The sequence below is a fragment of the Pseudochaenichthys georgianus genome, chromosome 22, assembly GCF_902827115.2.
Source record: "Pseudochaenichthys georgianus chromosome 22, fPseGeo1.2, whole genome shotgun sequence".
NCBI lineage: Eukaryota > Metazoa > Chordata > Actinopteri > Perciformes > Channichthyidae > Pseudochaenichthys > Pseudochaenichthys georgianus.
In genome coordinates, this window is record NC_047524.1 from 19,001,711 (window position 1) to 19,022,773 (window position 21,063).

Consider the following 21,063-nt stretch of genomic DNA (forward strand, 5'->3'; position numbering starts at 1 on the left):
TTTTTACTTTTACTTGAGTAAAGAAGTTTAGTCAGTAGGGACTTCTACCTTTACCAGAGTATTTTTAAACAGGAGTATCTGTACTTCTACTTGAGGATGTGTGTACTTTTGCCATCTCTTTTAAAACATTGTATTTGCCTGAGAGAAGACGGCATATTTATAATGCATTTTATTGAGTGAAATAAAGGTTTTACTAAGTTTAAGAGTTAACGCAGTCACACCATGGATGTATAATAGAGTCACACAGTGGGCCTGATCACATGGTAGGTGCTGCGCATGCGCGTACTGTTCCGGGCAGATTGAGAGAAGATGCCCACTGCCATCATCCCCGTGTAGTGGTTCTTATTATACATCCATGGTGTAGTGCAGGAGAGCTTCAGACCGCAGACAGCACACACACTGCTCGTTCAGCTGCATGTTAGTCTGACTCAAGAGGCTCGATGTCTGTGGCAAACGCGAAATACACTGTCCTGAATCCGGTAAGGGGATTATTGTTGTTATTATTATTATTATTATTATTATTAATATTATCCACACCAGGCAGCCCTAATGCCATCATGCACTGATCAATAGAGCCTTATGTAGACTAATATATATACACTGTGCAGCAGCTGTGTGTAAACGGCCTGCACACTGGACGTAAACTGATCGGAGATATCTGACGGCTAATGCTAACTATCACAGTGGCTCCCCTCTATTAAGCAGTATGTGCTAATTACAGTTATCCAGCGATGTAATGCCAATTCTCCACCTCAGGTGATCCCATACACGGGGCCCATACCTGGAGGCCTGCACCCTGGGGAGATCATCATCATCCAGGGCACTGTGCCCCCAGAGGCTGACAGGTAAGGCGTAATTCAATAAGAAAAACACACAGAGAAGTGCCACCTTAATGGATATGTCTGAGATGTGTTAAATCGAAGCATGTGATTTTAAATTAATCTGGAAAAATATTTTATTCAGTGGTCCTGATACTTTTTTAAACCATAGCACCGATAAGATATTTTCTTTTCATGGCACCCCCACAAACCATAAGTCAAATGTAAATTGAATTCAAGTCCTCAAACAAATACAACCTTTGTATCTTCAATATTAACCCACTTGTTGATTCTCAATCACATCAACAAAAAAAACCCACATCAATGGTGTGCAGTTTTGCAGATAAGTACACACTTGGTTAAATGTTTAATGTGTGCTTGTTTTTTAGTCAGTGAGAAATAATGTAGTATAAAAGATTGTAATAAACAAATCTGGCGGCTTTTTAATTTAATTTATTGTGATAAATACAAATTATGTAAGGGTTAAGTTTAGCTGACAGGACACCTGGAGGTCAGAGGTCAAGTTAGGCTATAGAATGGCATGTTGCTCAAAGAAACTAAAAGTCATAGTTTGGATATTTTGAGGTGGGATCTTATATGGAATTTAACTATAGTCCGTGCACAGCAGATGGCGGTCTGCACAACCCTTGTTTTGAGAAACAGACACAAGCAGATAAGAAATGTGCTGCATTACAAATTATTATCTCCTGTTGCTGTAGGGCAGGGGTGTCCAATCTAATTCAAAAAGTACAAGGGAATATGCCCCACACCAGAAATGTGTGCTTTTCTTCTATGGTACTTCTTCTATTATGTATATCACAGTGCTAATAATGTGTTAATAAGCTCACTTTTCAAATAAATTCAGTCAGTTAAAGTTGGAAACATTTTCTAACAGATCTTAGTTGATAAATAATAACTTATTAACATAAAAAGCTTGAAATATACCTTTCATATTTCCCCTTATTATAAGCAATCTGATCATTTTTTTATTATAAAGGAATGAGCTGGCAACAAAATAAACGAAACACTATGGAAAGCTGTGTAGGCAGTTTCTTTCTCTAAAAAGCATATTTAAGTATCAAGCATAATTTACATACATTTGATTGATTTTTGAGGCTTGATTTAACATGTCCCTTGGCCATTTTCACCTCAATTAGACACTTTTGGTAGCCATCTACAAGCTCCTGGCAAGCTTCTGGTTGAATCTTTGACCACTACTCTTGACAGAATTGGTGCATTTCACTTGTTAGCAGTAGTTTTTGTTTATTGTTTTACAGAATGTCTAAGCCCCTAAAGTACATTTTTGGGTAAAAAAAGCTTGTGACAGTGGCTTTTAAACCTTACCTGCCGTTGTTGATAAGGTCCTTAACAGGTGCAGACTGCCCTACACTCTGACATGAGGTGGACTTGTCGGCCCCGGCTAATAACCCAGCCTCGCTGTGCATTCTGCAGGTTTCAGGTGGACCTGTCGAGCGGCTGCAGCACCAAGCCGCGCTCTGACGTGGCCCTACACTTCAGCCCCCGCTTCATAGGCCCGCCCTGTGTGGTGTGTAACTCCCTGCTGCGGGAGAGCTGGGGCAAAGAGGAAACGCTCCATCAGCTGCCCTACAAACGCGGAGCCCCCTTCGAGACCATCATCCTGGTGCACAAAGACGCCTTCAAGGCCAGTGAACCCACGCTAATAAGGATGGAGGCATCGATAAACCTGTGTAGTACCTATACATTTGAGCAATTTGATTATTAGAAAAATAGGGTACTAAAATACCTGTTTTCTCCCATAGGTGGCAGTAAATGGCACTCACCTGCTGGAGTACAAGCACAAAATCCCCCTGAACAGGGTCGACACATTTTCTATTTCTGGGAATGTGAGGGTTCACGCTATTGGCTACATCCCAAACTCAGTGAGTGTATTCTGCTCTCTGTTTGCTTAATGGTGTCCTCACAAGCTGGTCAGATGTGTGTCTTTAAAAAATACATCTGATGATGTATGATTTCCAAAGACGTTTCTCTTCTTTCTCACAGGCAATATTTTCCGAATCAGGTGACTTGGTGAGTTCTTTCCTCTCATGAAACCTCCATGTGCTCAGTATCTTGTGATTGCCATGAACACTGGATGACATTTCCTAAATGATTATTTTGTTTGTGTACTGTATACTGTTCATTTTAGTATGCAGCCCTCAGACCTTTAAAGGAAAGTCCTGGTTTATTAAACTTATTTTTGAGATATGGACACACCCGCCCTCATTGCTACACCAAGTTCAGTGTGCTAGGAATAAATGCGAGCCCTCAGGGAGTGCGACACGTTGTACACAAATGATCCCCTTTATTTGGAAGAAGTAAAAGTAAATTGTTTCTTTGTTGTTGGTGATAATCTGACTACTTGTGTTTCTTTCCTAGATCTAAGATATTCATTTGAGTACAATTTTATTATAACAAGTAGGAAGGATGGCAAAAACTGTGAAAAAACCCACAAAAGTGTAAGGAATTGGAAATATTGCCCTTTTCTCCCTAAACATAATACAGTATGATGCTCAACTGAATGTCTTTTGGTTTTGGACAGATGTTCGGACTACTAAGGCAATTGAAGAGGTCACCTGAAATGGGACACATATATATTCATAGTGAAAAATGCTGAGAAAATAATCTGCAGATTAATCGATAATGAGAAATAACTGCATACATTTTTTTATCAACTGTAATGTATTTTATTTCAGAGCCTCCCTTACAAAGGCAGCATCCTGAAAGGACTGAGCCCCGGGCAGCACATCACCATCAAAGGCCAGGTCAGCATGTACCCTCACAGGTAAAGTCATACAGGCAATCTGATGCATGTCTCACTAGTCACTAATATGTTCACACTACTAAGGCACATTTCAGGTAACAAACACATACATACAAAATAAAGAAATAAAAAGATGTACCTTTGATCCACCGTTTCTCCCAGTTTCACAGTGAACCTCCGCAGCAGCCGGACGGAGAACATCGCTCTGCATCTGAACCCTCACATGAAGTCGGGTGCATTCATCAGGAACTCGTATCTGAGTGAGTCCTGGGGTCAGGAGGAGCGGGAGCTGCCGTACTTCCCCTTCTTGTCAGGGGAATACTTTGAGGTATGAACCAGGGTTATTATCAACAAAAAAAAGAAAGAATAAATCAGTGAAAAATATGGAAAATCTAAAACCAAATTGCCCGGTTTTAAAAATGGGATTAAATATAGGGGGACATATTTTCTTCACAGTAAAATACAACTTTAGTTGACTACTCAATCAAAACATTTAAACATTACAGCTTTTCCTACACAAACATGTATTTCGGATGTATATTAAGCTTATGTTACAAAACTAAAAACCTAAACGCACTGATAAAATATAAATATAAAAAATGGAACAATCTAAACTATTATTACCTTGGGGGTGAACTGCCTACAACTCATACAGTTTAATTGTATTTGGCTTCTGTATTGGACGTCAGACGGCGCCAGAACAAATCTACAAAACCGGCAGGGGCCGCGGCTAGTGGCGGCGCCAGAGATTTTCTTTTGGGGGTGCTGTGGGGTAGCTTGACGTTTCATAGAGGGTGCTCAAACATGTAGGGTTTCCCATTAATGTACCGGGCGCTACAGTGGAACTTTCTACTGCAACAATCCCCACGCAAATACACGGTGTACCCGCGACTGTTACAATGAAGGCTCGATAATCAGCTCACGGCATATAGGTGTAAGCAGGGGTAAAGTGCTATTTTTTTTAAGTGGGGTGGACCTAACCTCCTCTAGGGGGGTCCGGGGGCATTTTTTTTAAAATATTGAAGTTAAAAGCATCAATCTAGTGCACTTTGAGAGCAACATTAAGAGATCTATGGATACATCTCTCAACACCCATATGAAACAGAACTGTAAACAGATTTACTATATGTTTTATATGGATATTTTACAAATCACTCCCCTTTTAAACTATTCTCGTTTTACTGTCATAGTATTTCATACCTGTTTTTCATTGATTACTCTTATATTACCAGTGTTACTATCTGACATCACATACATCGTAGCATTGAAGTTCACAGTTTATTTATAATTGAACAAATTAAAATAATTTGGGGGCAGGAATGTAAAATGGGAGGGCTCTCCCACGGCGCCGGGTCTGTTGGACGTTAACGTAAACAGAAGTCTATCAGTGATAATTTCTCACTATGTCTGTGTGCTCTGTAATAACGCCTCAGTGTTTGGTTTGGTCAGATTCTCATCCTCTGTCAGCCTCACCAGTTCAAGCTGGCAGTGAACGGCTCACACTTGTTTGAGTTCAGACATCGGGTGCAGGACCTGGGCAGCATCGACCAGCTGGAGATCATGGGCGACCTGCAGCTCGATGATGTGAAACTGTGGTGACTCCGACTCAGGACTCTAGAGTCTAGACTCACTCTGAAGCCAGCGCTACGGACACCATTCTGGTTATCCATGCTAAATTAGCTTAGCCACAATGACCCATACAATGTGGCTGGAAACTGCAAACCCTGGTCTGATTCAGGTCGGGAAAGTCTTGCAGCAACCACAGGTCACTGGTTTTAAGCTAGTCTAGCATTTTTAGGTGACCAAGGACCATAAAGACAGGCCCTGCCATGGAGTATTGATGGTCCATGTTTCCAGCCCTGGCTAGACATCTGATGCATGAGAGTTAGCTGTGCTGGAGCGTAGGCCTGAGCCATGACTGTTTACAGCTACAAATTAGGTTTGCCTTGGTTCATTTCTTATACCGTCTCTAGTGCATCTCTGCTGTGATAGTGCACTGTATATCTAAAACAGGAAATATGTGAATGTTTATAAGCACTTGGCTTCAAATGCTAAGACAGTCAGCAAAAACAAACCATGAATAAAATGGAAGTGCTCCATTCTTCTGGAGCCAGGCCCAATACAAACGGATTTATTGCACATAATAAAAGCTTTGTAATAATTCTCATCACCTTTAAAAAAAAAAAATCAGTATTTTCTTGTTTAATTTAATAGGACATGCCTACTCGGGGCATTGTTTATTTTCTAATTCAGTCTGCTATAAAGGTTGTAATCTTCAGGACTCGTGATAGGGTCCCATGCACTTGAAATTTAAATCAAACATGTCAATGGTGTAGCAGAACTCAAGCACAGAACAGTACAGGGTCCGTTATAATATAACTATTTCAATAACCAAACAAATGTCCATCGCAATCTTTATGCAAGCTGTAGAATAAAGTAGAATCTGTGTCCATCTCTCCGTCACTGCTCAACTCAGTGCTACAATGAGCAATGTTTAAAAACTGTATATTTTATTTCCAATGTCAATGTTTTTTTGCATTGTCTGTTGTAATTGTTGTAAAATATGTATGAATAATAACCCTTATGTATCATCAATTATTTATTAACGAATAAATGTGTTACTATTACCATTTGTATCCACTGTTTAAAGTCTAAATGGTTTGAGTTAAAACTCCTGTTATGAATATTACTGGCCCCTAGGGAACGCAACAGGCTGTCAACACAACACTAAGATTATTTTCACATTGACAGACCCTGCATCATTCGGCTTCAATCACATGCACTCACGTGACCACCGTACTTTCTTGAGCCAGGTGCACGAGATAAAGATGCAAATGCGGGAGACACTCAGACAGTGAAACCAAGCTACTTACTAATGTTAAATAAAAAATATATAGGAACTTCTATTCTTGCAGGTGCACACGATTTCATTATCTATTTTGTAGAGTGTTAAGGCTTTGATATATTTGAAGGAGCTTTTCTCTCCTCTGGGTCTTTTGACAGTCTTGAGCTAAATGCTTGACTTCCTGCTCCAACTAACATTGCTAACTTTTTCTGATAACCTTCTTATGCAAGCCAAGTAGCCAAACAAATCACTTTTTGACTTTAAACAGCCACCTGTTGCATTTAAAACTAGTTGGATGAGAGGAGACAGGAAGTTAAGTTACAGGCTGGGAAAAAAGCTGAAAGGGAGGTACACAGTGTTGTTCAAATGGACATCCCCTTCACATAACATGTTGCCATTGGATCAACTTTTTAAAGTTGACATGAATATTGATTATTGCTGCTTAAAGTTCCATTCGTCTGAATGTAAGGGTCTGCACTTGATGACTGACATGTCTGATAGTTATGTAAAATGTTGTTTAATGTTAAAAATAACTAGACTTTTAACTGCAGTACTTGTACTTAACCACAAGGTGGTGGAAGATAATTAAGTATTGATTAACTGACTTTAACTATCCAAGCACCTTCACCAACCACTGCCATTTACTGAGCTCTTGATTGAGTCCTTGTTTTAATCTTAACCTTTCTTTAAAGGATGGAGACATTGAAGACTTCAGTCAGAAAAAAAGGAGACAGTCTAAAAAAAAAACATTGTTTTAAAATAATAAATGTTTAGCAGTATTCATCCAACAAGCTTGTGTTTTAATCTTTCTCATTGACACCTTGTGACCAGAGGCATTGGTCACAAGATTCACTTTAGAGGAATTGTTATGATAACATTCACACACATTATGCCTTCTAAACCTTAATATCAATGCATTCGCATCTGATAAAAAGTTGGTGTTTTATTAATGTCCACAGGAAATATAATCATTTGTAAGATTTGTAATAACCATGGTACAGTACAACAGTCTCTTTTTGAACATAGAAAAAGCAGGATGATATGCAACATGAGGACATCAACCATTGCACTGCTGAGAAAAAAGGCAAAATACACTGTCCATCAGCAACAGGCAAATAGGTTAGAGTCAGTATTACAACAAAAAAAATGTCACAAAAACGTGATGCATTGACAGATATTCATCATTTTGACCAAAAATGTCATGTACTGTTCTTTTTTTGCTCAACGTGGCTCACAGACATACGCCGCTTTGAAGAAGGAACACCCCCGTCCAGTTTCCATCTTCCCTTTCTCTGTCACAGGTCACCAGAGAAAGAAAACATCTCTCCATGTTTCATCGGAGAGCTTTGGCAAGACACTGGTTTCACTTCAGTTAAATTCCACAGTTTCTAGCAGCTGAATTTAAACCACAGCCTTTCTCCGTTATCAAGTCCCGCTGAGAAGAGAAAGGAAAAATAGTGAGAGAGCAGGTCCAGATGTGGCACAGTAGAGTTTCATGGTGGAGTTAGGGAGGGGGGACATCCCGGGGGGGGGGGGACATCCCGGTGTCAGACAGAGCTGAGCTTCACCAGTCCTCTCACAGAGTCCTCGTGCAGTGAGTCCTGGCTGGCTGGGTTGTAGAAGCCGGCCTGCATAGTGTGGCTGTGACCCATGGGGCTGCCGCAGGGAAGCATGCCAGGGGGCGAGGGCACCTCCTCGGGGGTGAGGAAGTGGTGGTGGGCCATTGGCTCCTGCAGGGTGTGGCCGTGGTTGTGTGCGTGGCTGTGTCCGTGGATTGGCAACATGTCTGAGGCCTCGTGGCAGCTGAGGCTGGGGGTGGACGTCGGAGGAGTGGGCTGGCCGAGTGGGAGCGAGGTGCACGGGCCGCCCAGGTTGAGGGAGGTGCGGCCGGGTAGAGGGCCCCCGTTTTCCGTCGAGGCCGTCAGGATGACTGGATCGCTGCTCTGCTGCTGGAGGAGAGGGGGTGGCGGCGGCCTGCAAAACGAATTTGGTGCTCTGAATGCACTGGTCTTGGTCACACTGAGAGGAAGCAGTGAGCAGAGCAGAGTACAGGGGGGGATGTGAAGTCAGAGAGACATGCAGGAGGTGAAAGACAGAAATAGAAAAGGAATAACAGAGCAGGCAGTGTTGGAAATTAGATGGATGAGGCAAGAAGAAATGACACACCGGAGGGACAGCAGAGGAGGGGGGAGGTGATTGGATAAGAGAGAGAGAGAGAGAGAGAGAAAATAAAAGTTGTAAGTAGCCTGGTTAGAATACGGAGCAATACTAAGAACCTGCAATAACTCGTGCATCTGTGCCGGTTAAAAAACAGAGGGTAAAAAACACTGGACAATGAAGTCACAGCCTCAGGACCTATCGCTCTCCACTGCCTTGCTTTAGTGGAAATTGCACGTCTAAAACTGGAGCAGAGTAACTGGGTTAGGATGCGGCCAATCATCAATACCACACATTAGCCGAGGGGAGAATCGCTTCAACCCTGTAAGTCATTTATCCCTGCATGCCATACAAGCGAGACAATTAATCATTTCTTTAACGCCTCCTTTCCTCACACGCCATTCCCAAAGTCTGACTGCCAAGACATGTCAAGCACAAACATCGGCCCTGGACATCTCACCTTTCTGTCTCAATCTCAGCGGCCTAAAAGAGCAGATTGCAGCTGTGATTTAAACAGAAGTTGAGCTACCTTTGACAGTAGGAGATGTTATTTTAAGTGTTATCAATCCTAGTATCAGCTGCACGTATCAACTGCTCTTGACTTATCGCTTTTACAAGCTTGGCCTCCATCCCGGTTGATGATCAGGCTAATTTGAGCGAGGGTTATTGGACTGAGATCACACGGAAACCTCACTCAAAGCCACGTTAGCACAGAGCTACATCATCAGTGTGGAAACAGCGCGTGGTCCCTTTCTTTCTACTTTCAGGCCCACTCGTGTTTTATAAACAGTCAAAGCTGGTCTGACTCAGCACTTTGCATCCCCCGCGGCAGAGACACACAGACACACACTCACACACACCTCAAAGAACAATATGTGCGTAGACTGCTGATGGACTAACCTTGGATAGCAGCTCAGGACATGTTTTGGTATGCTTTCACACATGGTGGTGATTACACAACAAGGATAGGAGAGCTCTTTTTATCCTATACGTTAGAACTAGATTAGATGACAGAACTGTGCACAGGTGGGAACATGTCAAAAATATAATATGGAAGAATCACCTTTTTCCAACTTAATGTAGAGGCTCTGATATCTTTATGTGTGGGAGGGGTGCCTTTGCATTTTTTTACAATTTTCTCACACAACATAATTAATAAAAATGATATGTTGTAGTACTTTTTTTCAGTCAGTTTGTCCAATGTTGCAAACTTAATGAGGCATTTGTGAAAGGATCAATTACAGTTTTATTGAATATTTGTCATATCATGAGGAAGATGATCCCAACCTTGAAACAAATAAAGGATAACTGTCTCCAAACGGACACCATTTATGTTCCATGTTTGAACACGTCTCGAGATGGGAGATTGCGGCCGTCTGTGTTTTGCCTAACAACACATTGTGTTCTGTGACTGATGACATATTGTCCATGTGGCTGGCACTTAATTGGTGCATTTGTATTATTTAATCTTTGGTAAACTGACAAATACCTAACGTATTAAACTCCTATGGGAACAAATAAACCAAGTTTGGTACCCGCATTCATTCAGCTGACAGCAGAGGTGAAACTGAAATTGAGGCTGTGGGTTGTCAGACCCCAGGCAGTCACAGAGAAAGAAGAAAAGGAAGGAAGACAAGGCTAAATATAGAAATATTTACAAGGCCAAAGCAGTTTGTGTAGCATGAGTTGAAAGGTCGAGTTCACCTAAATTATTGCAGCACCAGTGTTGGGTGAACGCGTTACAAAAGTAACGGAGTTACAGTAATGTATTACTTTTTGCTGTAACGCAGTAAGGTAAACGCATTACTGATGACATTTGGGTAATATAATACCCGATACAATACTCACTAACGCACATAACAACACATTTTTAACCCGAAATTAAGTGGTGTTATAAAAAATAAAAATGTTATTCACCAACATCGCGGGACATTACGACACCAGAGAAAATGTTTGCGGGTAGATTAGTAAGCCTGGTGTTCACGTAAGGGATAATGTGCAGCGAGGCGGTCGGCAGTTGTTGTGCTATACCACATTGCCCTTCACTGGATGTATAATGAGCTGCACTAAACTACATTTTAGCATTTAAAATACCTAGCCATTCTTTTGCTGAAAGTAACTCAAAAGTAATATAAAAGTAGTGTAACTCATTACATTTCAGAGACAGTAATATTGTAATCTAACTTATTACTTTAAAAAGACAGTAATAAGTCATATGTACTGTATTACATTTTGGAAGTAACTTGCCCAACACTGTGCAGCACACATTTTGTCACAAGCTTTCAGTCAGATCTACCAATGCAGATTTAGGCAGGTTTATTTAAAATAGAAAATATTTCTGACATAATTGAAATATTACACTTGCAAAATAAACTCCTCTTTCCTAAAGCAATATTCTGGAACTCCCAATTACCTCCTGTGACCCAAGATGCAACAGAAATTACCATTTCCTTTTAATCAGTCGAATAATCCTTGTGTCTAAAGAATATTGTTCTAAATACATCATTTATGTTTGACAGGCACAAGTCAACAATATAATTGGTAAGGCTGGGAATCCGTATTGATATTTTCTTATAAAAAAGGGACCAGTCACCCAGAAGCATTGAAACACTCACCCAATCACTGCATGCATTCATCAACTTAACGCAACGTGTGATTGGCCTAATACCACCGCAGCTACAGCCCATTGAGTCTTTGGTATGTTAAAGTTAAGCGTGCTATACACACACTTCATGAACATTCACACACTTTTATTGCAGTTTGAATGATTTCACTAAATCAGCAGGCTCTCTAAAATCTACTTGATGTCACAATATAATGCTGCCCTGAAATGAGAAGCTGGTTTTTCAAGAGAGATATTTCATAGCAATAAAGTGAGTAGCATCAATAGTCAGTCCTTATGTGTTACAAGTAGCATTTTAAAGGCTTAACAAATGGATATTAAGTAAACAGCTGTATCAGGGAGCGGATAAATGGCCAGCAGCCGGCACAATAGGACAACTCAGGCTGCTCATCCGCTAGAAAAAGCAGAAGGCAGTTATTTCTGAATGTGCTAACGTAAGGGAACGTCCCTATGGTTTCCAGCCCATTACAGGTAGTCCGCACGTGGCTCAGGACCTGGAGACGGATGACAGTTGAGTATGGATGAGAACAACGAGATGACTGTGGGCACCCGTGAGAGAAGTGTTAGTAGCTGTGTGTGTATAAGCTTAAATCTAGCATGTAATGTGTGCGGCAAACCGCTGAGCTGAACAAAGGTAGGCTTGTTTCTCCTCTTCAGGCACCAGAGGGAAACTGGTCAGTGAGGTCACAGCAATGTCCTCTTCACGACAATGGCTATTCTCTCTCACCCCGCATGCGACAGTTTCACTGGACATGTCTGTTTACTCACTGTGGTGAGATTGTGAGTTTGTACAAAATGGTCTGATGCATTAAACACGATTCCTGCTCATTGTTTTTTGGGCCTGTGCAAAGACTTGATATGGAAAGCCTTAATCTTACAAGCAGTATTCTGACTGTAAGACAGGGTAGGGGCCACACACACACACACACACACACACACACACACACACACACACACACACACACACACACACACACACACACACACACACACACACACACACACACACACACACACACACACACACACACACACACACACACACACACACACACACACACACACACACACACACACACACACACACACACACACACACACACACACACACACACACACACACACACACACACACACACACACACACACACACACACACACACACACACACACACACACACACACACACACACACTTTTGCAACCCAGAGCAATTGCATCACTTTCAATCAGGTTGGATGAGAATGACTATCTGTGTTTGCTTTCCCGGTCTGGATAGAGAGAGACGAAGGTGCTGCGTTTCTGATTCTGCGGCTTGTTGAGGTTTAAGTGAGGCTGTTTTTTGTAATGTAAAACATCCTTTGGCCTTTAGCCTCTTTGCCTAGGCCATGTTATCAAGGCCAGGCCTTAAAACAATAGCCAATGTTTACCAGGACGATCAGATACTTAATAAAACGAGCCATTGTGTCCGTACTGTACTTTGAATTCCTCAAACTGACTCTTGGGCTTAGTTCACAGGCCTCAATTTGTTAGAGTTGCTTTTCTGCTGTTGGAAAATTAACAAAGACAACAGCTGGAGATCCACCAAGCAACTAAGGACTACTACAAATGTTTCTTTGCTATTCAACTCCTCGGCACATCTGTTGCTCCTCTGTTATATTTTCAACAAATAAAAGTAAAGGTAGCCGTCTTCTTTGATTCGGTGACCCATGTGTTTTCGCCAAATCAACCAGGACTGAAATCTTCAGGGTTATTACTAAACTAAGATGTTAATAAGTCCGAAATCAAAGTTTCCAATCACTTTAATAAACAACTTTTCTATTCCTTAAACTTCATCCACCTCTGCTCTCTAAACACAACTATGAACCTCCGACTCGTAATAACTCAGTCTTTTTACTTTTATACCGTACCTTATAGTAATATCTTAGAGATCAGAGTCAGGTCAGTGTCTTACCATGTGGCTCTGCTGAGACTGGGTGGCGCCATACATGGAGATGCCATTGGTTGGTGGTGCCAGCTGCGGCGTGCCTGATTGGATAAAGCCCCGTCTGTCAATGAGGCTAGTGAGAGAGAAACAAAGAGGGGAGAAAGGTGTGATTAAACACAGTAGAGCACGGTCACCTCTCTAACAGACTAAACAGTATGACAATGACTGACTGCAGGCTCAGGTCGACTCAGTGTTAGGTGGGAAGGTTAGGAGGAGTACTTGTGTGTCAGTGGTACCACATGGAAAATAGCATGCAAGTGGATGTGTGTTGTACTATTGTGTGCAAGCCTCTGCAAACTCTAATAGTCCACTTACATAGACACACATAAGATGAGCACTAGGTAATAAATCACAGAGGTCCTGCAGTGGAGCGAATAGTGTTTGTCCCGTCATTAAAGCTGCAGAACTCTGACACAGCTGGTTAGAGAAAGACCTGCTGGACCCTTGCTTTGCAGATGTGTGTGTTCATGGGCCAAATGTATGTGATAATACTGGCAATTTATCAGCCGGATAAAGGTTGATGTGACACAGTGCAGTCTCTTCCTCAGCCATACACACACAGAGCCCGCTGAGGTGTTAACCAGTGCACACACACAGGGTAATCATTTAACAGGAAGTGTGTTGACATTGAGTTCCAGTGGGACTGAGCTGGGTTCTGGTGAAAATGCTCTGCTGGAATCACAGAGACAAACTCAGGGAACCTACAGCAGCGGTTTGTGTGGCTGGTAATGAATACTGGAACATCTGCAAATGCAGCTTAGAGGAATTGAGACTCAAAACATGTGGGCTGGGTGCATTAGAAAACATGAGTCAAGGTCTCAGCAGGGAATCAAACGCAAGAGGCTTTTGTCTCTGTGCACGTTTGTGTGCGCGAGAGGCGGAATTGCCTGCGTACTCCGAGGCTTAGGTGAAACATTCCTTTCTTAGTGGTGGACCCAGCTGTGCAGTGGTGGTGGTGCCACACACACACACACACACACACACACACACACACACACACACACACACACACACACACACACACACACACACACACACACACACACACACACACACACACACACACACACACACACACACACACACACACACACACACACACACACACACACACACACACACACACACACACACACACACACACACACACACACACACACACACACACACACACACACACACACACACACACACACACACACACACACACACACACACACACACACACACACACACACACACACACACACACACACACACAAATCATTATTGGTGACTTATGGCCAGAGAACCGCACAGCCGGAATGTTGCCAAAAGGCTCCATCACTGCTCTTCTTATACTTCAGGTATATATATATATATATATATATATTAGGGCTGTCAAACGATTACAATTTTTAATCAGATTAATCACATCTTAAAAATTAATTAATCATGATTAATCACCATTCGAACTATGTCCAAAATATGTCATTTCTTTATGTATATTGTTGTGGGAATGGAAAGAAGGCGGATATATCCATTTAACATGGGATGTATGTTTATTATAACATTTTTCTGCGTGTCAAAATAAAAGACAGCCCACACACCTATCAATCATCAAACCATGGGGTCTTATTTCATTACGTGTTGATTTCTATCAACGGGGGAGTACTTCAGGAAAGTCGACAGAGGGGGGGGGGGGCTAGTGGAGTACTTCGTGACCACAGAGTGTGAACGTTGTGATCAGCTGTTTTAGCGCAGTGCTCCAGTGAAGGGGGGGAGTCTCCCTCCGCAGCCGGCTGGCGTAGTTTTGGCACAATTCCGTTGTATAGACCGACGTTAACAGCAGCCCTGTCTGTGCACACGGAGACCGACTCTGTCGTACGCAAATGCGCTTTGTGACACAAGTGACGGTACGCATTTCAGATTACGCACATAACCTGCGTACCAGTTATGTGCACCCCTGTACTACAGCAAAAGTATTCTCCGTCGGGACTTCCTGCATCAACACCACGCCGTTATCTTGATTCTGATTGGCCAGAAGACATTATCAAAGATGTTCTATTGAGAAGACGATCACTACGTGACAAAGGTTTTCAAAACCGTGGCTACTGAAATCAATCTTACTAACTGCTGTCTGTGCAATTTACTCGGCGCGAGTTGGCGGACTTTATTTTGCTTACTTTAACATCATTTTTCATGGTGGGGCTAAAACATTTCTTGGTATGGGTGTAGCCTACCCCAGCCATACCCTGGCGCTGCCACTGGTGGGATGTATGGGGCGGGCCATTCTGCACATGCATTAAATGCGTTAAATATGTTAAATATTTTAACGCAATTAATTCAAAAAATTAATTACCGCCGTTAACGCGATAATTATGACAGCATTAATATATATATATATATATATATATATATGCGTTTGTTCAAGCAGATACTGTATGCATGCTAAACTATATGTGACCTGCTCCATCGAAATCAGTCGCATTGACCCGAAGACACATTTTGAGTTGTATACACTGTTGGAAAGAGGAGATTCCTAGCTTTCTAATGATATCAGGATTGCTTTTGTACTCCAGATATTAAGCAAAAATATGTCACATTATATAATGACTGTTACTGAGTCATCATTTTGAGAGAAAGGCCTTCAAAGTTTCCTCTTCTCTGGAATCCATCGATCTGATTAATTATAAGCGGAGCAAATGATCAAAATACTACGGAGGGAAGATAATTTCGCTTCAAAAATGTATTTACCGTGTGATTTTGGAAATAAAAATGTCATATTCTGAAAGCCAAGACTTTGTTTATTTAAAATCAAACAAAACACCCGAACGCACATTTAGGCAAATCCACATTTATCTTGAAATGAGCCGTTGCGACTTCCGACTGATTTCGATAGAGCGGGTCACATATATTATGTGTTTCTCTAATTTCCCATTTGTACGTGTGCAAAGCAAAGTTAAAGGCCACACATTCCAAAGGCCTGGAGATGTTTGTAACGTCTTGACAGGGTCACAGCGAGTGTTCTGCAAAGTGGGTACAGTGGACAGTAAAGATAAGAGCAGATAGGAGGTATCTCGGTCCAGTAGGTAAGCAGGAAAATGTGTCTAACTAGGATGATATAAAAGAAAGAGCAGTTTCTCTTGCAAGAATAAAAAAACACAGTTTCACGCATGAGTAATGAGAAATGCTGTAGTGAAAGAAGCTGGGAGGGAATGTGCGAATGTTTACTGACATTTCCAGTCACATGGACATGACAATGTAGCTGTGACAGTTGGCCTGTCTTTTTGACAAATCACATGAACAGCAGCAGTGTGAAATTGAATATATCAAGCCAACTTTGATCTTGGATTTGTTTGAAATGGGCTTGAAATCCTTTCCACTGTTGCTGTATCTTAGTGGCTATGAATAGAGAAAAAGGCTGCAGGCAGGCTCGTTTCAAAGCAGCTCGGCACATCAAAAAGGAGCCTTGACTAACAGATCTAATTTTGCCTTTGGACAAAACGCAAAATGAAAATGGGTGGTGGCGATGAGGGGTATAACAGGTGCTGTGACCTATCACACATGAAGGTAAAAAGGAATGAATGGGTTTTCTTAGAGCTGTGAATGAAAGGGCATATACGTCATCATATTGGCATCTGGGAAGGCATAGATCAACTCTTAAAAGCTCATTCACACGTCTCATACCTCGGTGGCAAGGGTCCACACAGCGCTGCACAGCAGTTGGTGAATATGTTGCCATGGCTGTAGGGGTTATAGTTATCCTTCCCTCTTTTAGAAGACCATGAACCTTTTATCTGGAAGACACACAACATAGATAAATATCTCATGAGTCACTAGAAGGAATCAAATCAAGACCCTGTGTTCATAGAGATTCTGTTTGTGTATTGTGTCTAGTATTTAAACTGTTTATGCCCATAATGGGGTCAAACTCATCCAAGATAATATCACCTTCATTTAACCAGCCACCGTAATACAACTCTGTCTCTCAGGTGACTTTAGTATCTGTTTAGCAACGTTCCCCTTTTTATTCTGCTTATAGAAACACAATATTTGTTAGGAAAAAGCTATGAAATGCAGCTTTAAGAATACTTTAAGAACAACAATGCTAATTCTAGGAAAAGTAATTTATACTGGACTGTAAATGGAATACATATTTCAAATGAATACCTTTAACCCAAAACCAGAAAGAAACCCGCAACAACAACAACAACAACAACAACACCACCACCACAACAACAACAACAACATAGCAATGCTTCATGCTTCACTTGGGTCTAAATGTAGGGGATGTATTTGTCTTACTCACATCTTCATTTGTGGTCTGGTTGGAGCTGATCAGGTAGGTATGGAAGCCTGAAAGGCCCACTATGGACCAGACAGAGAAGAAGCACACCACCACCTCCAGCACAGTGAAACAATTCAGTCAAGGAACGATCGTGCCACTAAATGTCAGAATGGATTAAATAAAGACTGTGGCAGACAATGTGAAAGCTCATAAACACATTCACACACATTAGACCCATATGGAGCCAACATGGACAGCTAGCATATTGACCTACAGCCTCGGGGCTGTCCCCCTCTCGCCAACAGTTCCTAGTTACCAGTTCATTTGACTGGGACTGCAGAACACTGCTCATTTTCTCTGCTCCGAATAAAGCGCACAAACTAGATGAATGCTTCTGCCTTTATGAGGAAAAAGGAAATGGCTCTTTACTACATCGTAGGATACACTCTCTCTACAAATACCCAGTCACTAAAATAAATCCAAATAATTCCCTGTGGTCATATTATAAGGTCAGTATAATATAACATACTCAAAGACCATCCGTAAGTATGTAAAATGGTGCTGTAAAAATCTACTAAATCTCTTTTCTCTCCACCTTTTCTCGCTCTTAATCCGCCCCTTCTTTTTCTCTCTTTACAATCTCTTCCTCCTTAGCAAGGACAAAACATGTCATCATTCACCGAGTACAAAGGACGGTGACGATACCATCGACTGCAAGTCCGCTTTATTAAAGTCCTGTAGGACGCAGGCTGTTATCAGCTTGGCCTGGCACACATTTCTCTGCCAGAGGAACAGTTATCTCACTCAGCCATAGAGAGAAGGGCAGAGAGAGAGAAAGTGGCATAGCTCTGTGCTCTCCACTTGATTTGTGGCTTAGAAGTAGTGTTGAGTATCATTTATTTTTCAATCATTTCTGATTATCAAACTTGCTTTTTAGTTTCTGTATTTAATCCTGATTCAGAATCAAAAAAGTTCAGAAAGCCCTTTGCATTCAGTCATTAACAGTCAAATGGTGTTGGTTAAAAGGAAAAGTGAATTTCCCTTTTAGCTCCGAATTGTGTGTCGGGAAGGGGTTAATACATTTGGAGTCTGGCATTAGGTGACTGCTTTCAACCTTCAGCTGTAAATCCAGGCATTAAAAATCGTAGGTCAAATGATGTGAAGCCAAACTTGACTGCAATGTCAAAATAAAGCATTTGAATTGCTTGGATTTACCACAGTCCACATGACGCCGTGCTGAGACAATAAGCTGATTTACAGGGTATTTGTAACAGCTGTAGCTTAAAACGTCTCGCACACACTTGGCACCTATCACTCTGACAGACCCGCCCTCATATCAAATCACTCTCACGACATCTCAGTGGAGGGAGAGGGGGCACGTTAGAGTCAGATGAAATCAAAGACCCACCCCGTCAATAGACAGAGACAGGGTGAGGATCTGCCTCGCAAGCTGTGTTACCCCGATGGAACATGACTAATCAGACAAACACCCATTATGTAAGTACTATAACTGCAAAAGATGGCAGGAGCGGTTAATGGGAATGCTTTGAAACGGCACGTTATGCAAATGAATTCTGACCTACTGAATGACCTGTAAAGGCCCTCACTGGGCACTTAAGTCTAGCCACTGTGGAAAGAGAGGATATCATGGACAGACAGCAGCTAAGATCAGACAATCACACACACATATTCCAGCGTAAATGCCAAAAGGCCAAGTGAAAGGATATCTAGCCGGACTATCTTTGAGTGCTTTGAGAAACCCGCTTCGATGGGAGCCTGTGAAGAGAGAGAGAGAGACAGAGTTTACATTAGACCACTACAATGTATTTAGCCATTCTCACACACACACACACACACACACACACACACCACACACACACACACACACACACACACACACACACACACACACACACACACACACACACACACACACACACACACACACACACCCACACACACACACACACACACACACACACACACACACACACACACACACACACACACACACACACACACACACACACACACACACACACACACACACACACACACACACACACACACACACACACACACACACACACACACACACACACACACACACACACACACACACACACACACACACAGAAGATGAAGGAGGAGGCAGAGCAACAATTAAGTGAAGGCCTATTATAGCATGTGGCTGTAGGATTTACCTTCACTTCAACACAACTGAACTGTCTGTCTGTAATCTTACAACAAGAACTGATTATGTAGTCACTGTGATATGTGCTACTTGGTCTGAGCCCCAATGGGAAAAACATATAAAAATAAACAATTGAAATTGCTGCAATGTAGTTTTAGCTAAATCTGACAGCACTGACTGACTGAACACAGCATGGTTACAATCAAAGACGCACTAAAAGAAGATTAATCAGCAGTCCAACATTGATCCAATGACTATCATTTATGATACACAAGCGCACACACACCAGCACGATGGGGAGCCCAACAGTCCACCGCCTGCTCCCAGCTGGAAAGATGGTAACAAGCCAGAAAGCTGCAGCTTTTCACAACGCCCACTTACAACCTGCTGGCTTGTAACACACCGAGAGCAGAGCCAGGAGGAGTGTGTGTGTGTCTGTACCAGCACATGTCCTGTACCCCTTACGCTCAGATAACTTACGCAAAATGATGTGTGTGATGACGAAGGAGAAGATGAAGATGGTGAGGAAGGAGAGCGAGAGGATGAACATGTAGAAGAAACGGTAGTTCCTCCTTCCCACGCAGTTCCCCACCCAGGGACAGTGGTGGTCAAAACGCTCTGCATGGACGGAGAGAGACACACGGACGGAGGGTAAGAAACCTTTACTTTGGATTCAAGAACACACACATACATGTCTTTCCCTTTTTACAAAGAACTGCCAACAGTGACATTTCTCCCATCTGAAGACTTTGTCATGTTCATGCACTCGAGTCAGAACCCTGCCAGAAACCGCTTTTATGTACATATGGCTTAAAAATCTGGGTTATCCATAAAACCTTAATACCCAATTAATAAAACCAGGTTTCTCATTAGGGAGACATTTAAAAAAAAAAAACATAGAAACAGGTTTACTTCAGTGCATGTAAACCTAGATGTAAACACAAACGATGAGTACGGAGCTGTGGGAAATCAGGATGTGTCCCTCTGGGTCTTAGCACAAAAATGTACACATTCTTCAGATAGTTGATATAAATAGCCAGTTTGCACAAACTAATAAAAGTTACAGGCCAAACATGACTGTGTATGGCTGAAAACTCTGCAAGGTTACGTAGGTAAAGGAGCACTTGTCTTCGGTAAGACCTACATTTAGAAATAGCAAAAATTAAGTAAAAAAAGGTCAAATAAAAGTGTTGTTCAGACTGCCTTCAATAAAGATCAGGCAGACAGGGAGGGATACGTTGACACTTGGTACAGACTGTGCAGCTGAACAGGCTGGTATTGTTTTGAACAGAGGAGCCTCTTCTTCTGAATGTATCCGAGTTGTTTAGGTAAATAAATGAATGTCTGGAATTTAGAAATACTTGCTGCAAAGTACCTGAAATATGTAT

At 41.9% G+C, this 21,063-nt stretch overlaps 2 protein-coding genes across 5 annotated transcripts in view; one reads left to right on the top strand and one right to left on the bottom strand.

Moving 5' to 3' along the window:
* The first annotated feature begins 261 nt into the window (after nt 1–261).
* On the top strand, nt 262–7,088 carry LOC117467541 (galectin-8-like). Its single transcript, XM_034111218.2, has 8 exons — nt 262–479; nt 757–845; nt 2,271–2,481; nt 2,600–2,719; nt 2,841–2,867; nt 3,533–3,621; nt 3,763–3,928; nt 5,050–7,088. The coding sequence occupies exons 1-8, from the start codon at nt 441–443 to the stop codon at nt 5,197–5,199; spliced, it is 891 nt and encodes a 296-aa protein (XP_033967109.1). The 5' UTR covers nt 262–440; the 3' UTR covers nt 5,200–7,088.
* Nucleotides 7,089–7,370: 282 nt separating this feature from the next.
* zdhhc14 (zinc finger DHHC-type palmitoyltransferase 14) overlaps nt 7,371–21,063 on the bottom strand; it is a 65,380-nt gene continuing 51,687 nt past the window's right edge. The window contains exons 5-11 of one of the 4 annotated variants that reach the window (XM_034111215.2): nt 20,156–20,293; nt 19,209–19,257; nt 17,503–17,605; nt 16,881–16,990; nt 13,179–13,284; nt 9,063–9,085; nt 7,909–8,419 (exon numbers count right to left, since the gene is read on the bottom strand). In XM_034111215.2, coding sequence (XP_033967106.1) covers nt 7,993–8,419; nt 9,063–9,085; nt 13,179–13,284; nt 16,881–16,990; nt 17,503–17,605; nt 19,209–19,257; nt 20,156–20,293 — 956 coding nt within the window. In that variant the 3' untranslated portion in view covers nt 7,909–7,992. The other 3 variants (XM_034111213.2, XM_034111214.2, XM_034111217.2) reach the window with 3 other exon arrangements.

Excerpts from the sequence above, each read along its gene's own strand:
- LOC117467541 (XM_034111218.2), top strand. The coding sequence starts at position 441 with ATGTCTGTGGCAAACGCGAAATACACTGTCCTGAATCCG. Across the intron at positions 2,720-2,840 it reads TTGGCTACATCCCAAACTCA|GCAATATTTTCCGAATCAGG; the intron begins GTGAGTGTATTC and ends TCTTTCTCACAG. Across the intron at positions 3,929-5,049 it reads TGTCAGGGGAATACTTTGAG|ATTCTCATCCTCTGTCAGCC; the intron begins GTATGAACCAGG and ends TGGTTTGGTCAG.